This window comes from Hypanus sabinus, unplaced genomic scaffold (genome assembly GCF_030144855.1).
Source record: "Hypanus sabinus isolate sHypSab1 unplaced genomic scaffold, sHypSab1.hap1 scaffold_1588, whole genome shotgun sequence".
NCBI lineage: Eukaryota > Metazoa > Chordata > Chondrichthyes > Myliobatiformes > Dasyatidae > Hypanus > Hypanus sabinus.
The window spans coordinates 8,608-11,346 of NW_026779667.1; the positions used below are offsets into that span (position 1 = coordinate 8,608).

A 2,739-nucleotide genomic window follows, 5' to 3' on the forward strand; every position below is an offset into this window, starting at 1 on the left:
GCCACCATGTTAGACTTCAAATCATCCCAGTGACTGCAACTTTGCCCTATCACCTGCCTGTCCTTCCTCACAGTCTCACTACACACTGCATTTACTTGTTTACCAACTGCCCCGCCTTCAGACCTAAAATTCCAGGTCCCATCCTCCCTGCCTAATTAGTTTAAACTATCCTCCACATCTCCAGCAAACCTGCCCACAAGGATATTGGTGCCCCTTAGCTTCAGGTATCAACTATCATTTTTCTACAAGTCATAACTTCCCCTCTTAGACTATTAGTTTCAAGAAAATTAGACCACCGTTTTTTAGCTTTCTCATGGGTTTCATAACTAGGGGAAATCAACAATGTTAAACCACCAATAACATGGTTCCTTAGCATTATGTTTTGAAACACATGCTGTTGATCTGACGTAACTCAATCCCAGATTCTTCTCTCCTTCCGGTACTTTGCTTCATTGCAACTTTTGACTGCAAGTTTATGAGATTGGATGGCTGTTCACGCTATAGAAGATGGATGATCCTGTGCATCTTTTTTTCTTGCGTCCTTTCTGGGATTTCTATTATTCATATAGTTTTTGCTTTGAAGGTACGTGCACATATGGGAACAATGGGATCTGAGGTTTTCCATCATTTTAAGTGCATAAAGGTGGACCAATCTAATGAAAACATGTTTACAATGTCGGGCATCATCTTCATTCGTTTAGGTACTAGCAATTAACTATTAATTCATAATTAATTGTACGTACAAAAATTATCTCTGTGATTCCTGTTTATAAGTAAGTCCCTCAGCAATAATCTTGAAGTTTTTTTTCAGCAAATGGTCTTCTGTGTTCTTGTTGGTGAGACTTCAATTAGAAATCCTTTATTGCTTGTTTGCTAATATTTCTCCTTTTTCTACTATTTTCTACGTTTAGGCCGCTTCAATGCTAACTCAGAGGGAAAGGATGTCTAATTTAACGCAGACAAATTCATCTCTCAGCAACCGAACATACATTGAAAGAGGGAGCGCTTACAAAACAGTTGAAGTAATCTTCATTGTGATTGTAACATTATCTTTGAGTCTGGTGACCATTATCGGAAACATTCTGGTTATGCTTTCTATCAAAGTGAATAGACAGCTACAAACAATTAACAACTATTTTATTTTCAGCTTAGCCTCTGCTGATTTGATTGTTGGTGTGTTCTCCATGAACCTTTACACCATTTACATCGTCTTTGGCTACTGGCCCATGGGCCCAGTGGTGTGTGATTTATGGCTGGCTCTAGATTATGTTGTTAGTTATGCATCTGTCATGAACCTTCTTATCATCAGCTTTGACCGATACTTCTGTGTGACAAAGCCTCTCAGCTACCCTGTGAAGAGAACCACCAAGATGGCACGGATGATGATTGCAGCTGCTTGGGTGCTGTCATTTATCCTGTGGGGCCCTGCCATTCTCTTCTGGCAGTTCATTGTAGGTGGGCGGACAGTTGAAGTGGGTGAGTGTCATGTACAATTCTTCTCAAATCCAGTTGCCACTTTTGGCACTGGAATAGCATCCTTCTATCTACCGGTTATTACCATGACTATTTTGTATGTGCACATATCCCGTGCTAGCAAGAGTCGGATCAAGAAGGATAAGAAGGAGACAGAGTCAAACAAAGGCACCATTTCTCCCAGTCCAGTGCGAGGCAAAACAATGAAACCGAATAACAACATTTCAAGTGCACCTGAAGGGTTGCAGAATGTCAAAGTACAAAATGGCAAGGCAGCTGGTGAAGTAATGACGAATCATTGCGGCCAAGAAGAGGAAAAGGTGGTCTCAAATCCCTCGACTTCCCTCAGTGTCGTCCCTTCTATCCAGAAGGAGGAAGGAAAGATGGATGAGAGCACAAATGTCTCCACCACACAAAGACATTTTAGCAACGGAAGCTCCAGCATAAAGGTCATCACGAAATCCCAAAAGAGTGACTACTGTGCTACCACAGTTGAAGTGGTGTCAGAAAACAGCACCAAGAATGGTAAAGCCAGAGAGCTTACCGCAGCCCACAACATCATTAAAATGACAAAGACCCCTGCTGAGAAAAAGAAGGGAGCTGTAACCCGGGAGAATAAGGTGACCAGGACCATCTTGGCTATTCTGCTGGCATGTATCATTACCTGGACCCCATACAGTGTCATGGTACTCATTAACACGTTATGTTCAGTCTGCGTTCCTAACACTTTATGGACTATTGGATACTGGCTCTGTTACATCAACAGTACTCTCAACCCAGCCTGCTATGCACTATGCAATGCTACCTTCAAGAAAACCTTCAAACATCTTCTCTTCTGTCAATATAAAAACATTGGTGCAACAAGATAAAATCAACAGCAAGCTCATCTCCATGAACATTTTACACATCTTATAGATGACATTCAAAATGTTTATCACAAATGTATGTAAGTAAAATGTTCAACACGCCAAGGTATGGCTCAATTAGTCATTATATGTAATACGGTGAAAGCACTCTTGAGTTATGTCCAATGAATTTCTAATTTTTGTTTAATTGACGAGTGTGCTGTTTATTATAAAGTTTCTGTGTGAAATCGTAAATGAATCTGCCTAAGTTTCAAGTATAGTGCGTTCCAGTTAATTGGGGCACACTGGGAATTGTACATTTTGGCCCGATTAAACGGCTGCACTAATGAGCCAAAGCTTCATGGAAATAGACAAACTACCTTTTGAATAAGTAACAAACTATGTATTTAGAGGAAATACT

The 2,739-nt window shown here is 40.5% G+C and overlaps 1 protein-coding gene across 1 annotated transcript; it reads left to right on the forward strand.

The window, feature by feature from the left end:
• Nucleotides 1-941: 941 nt before the first annotated feature.
• Nucleotides 942-2,342, forward strand: LOC132387170 (muscarinic acetylcholine receptor M2-like). The gene has a single exon (XM_059959518.1). It carries the CDS (start codon nt 942-944, stop codon nt 2,340-2,342), a length of 1,401 nt encoding a protein of 466 aa, XP_059815501.1.
• Nucleotides 2,343-2,739: the final 397 nt, after the last annotated feature.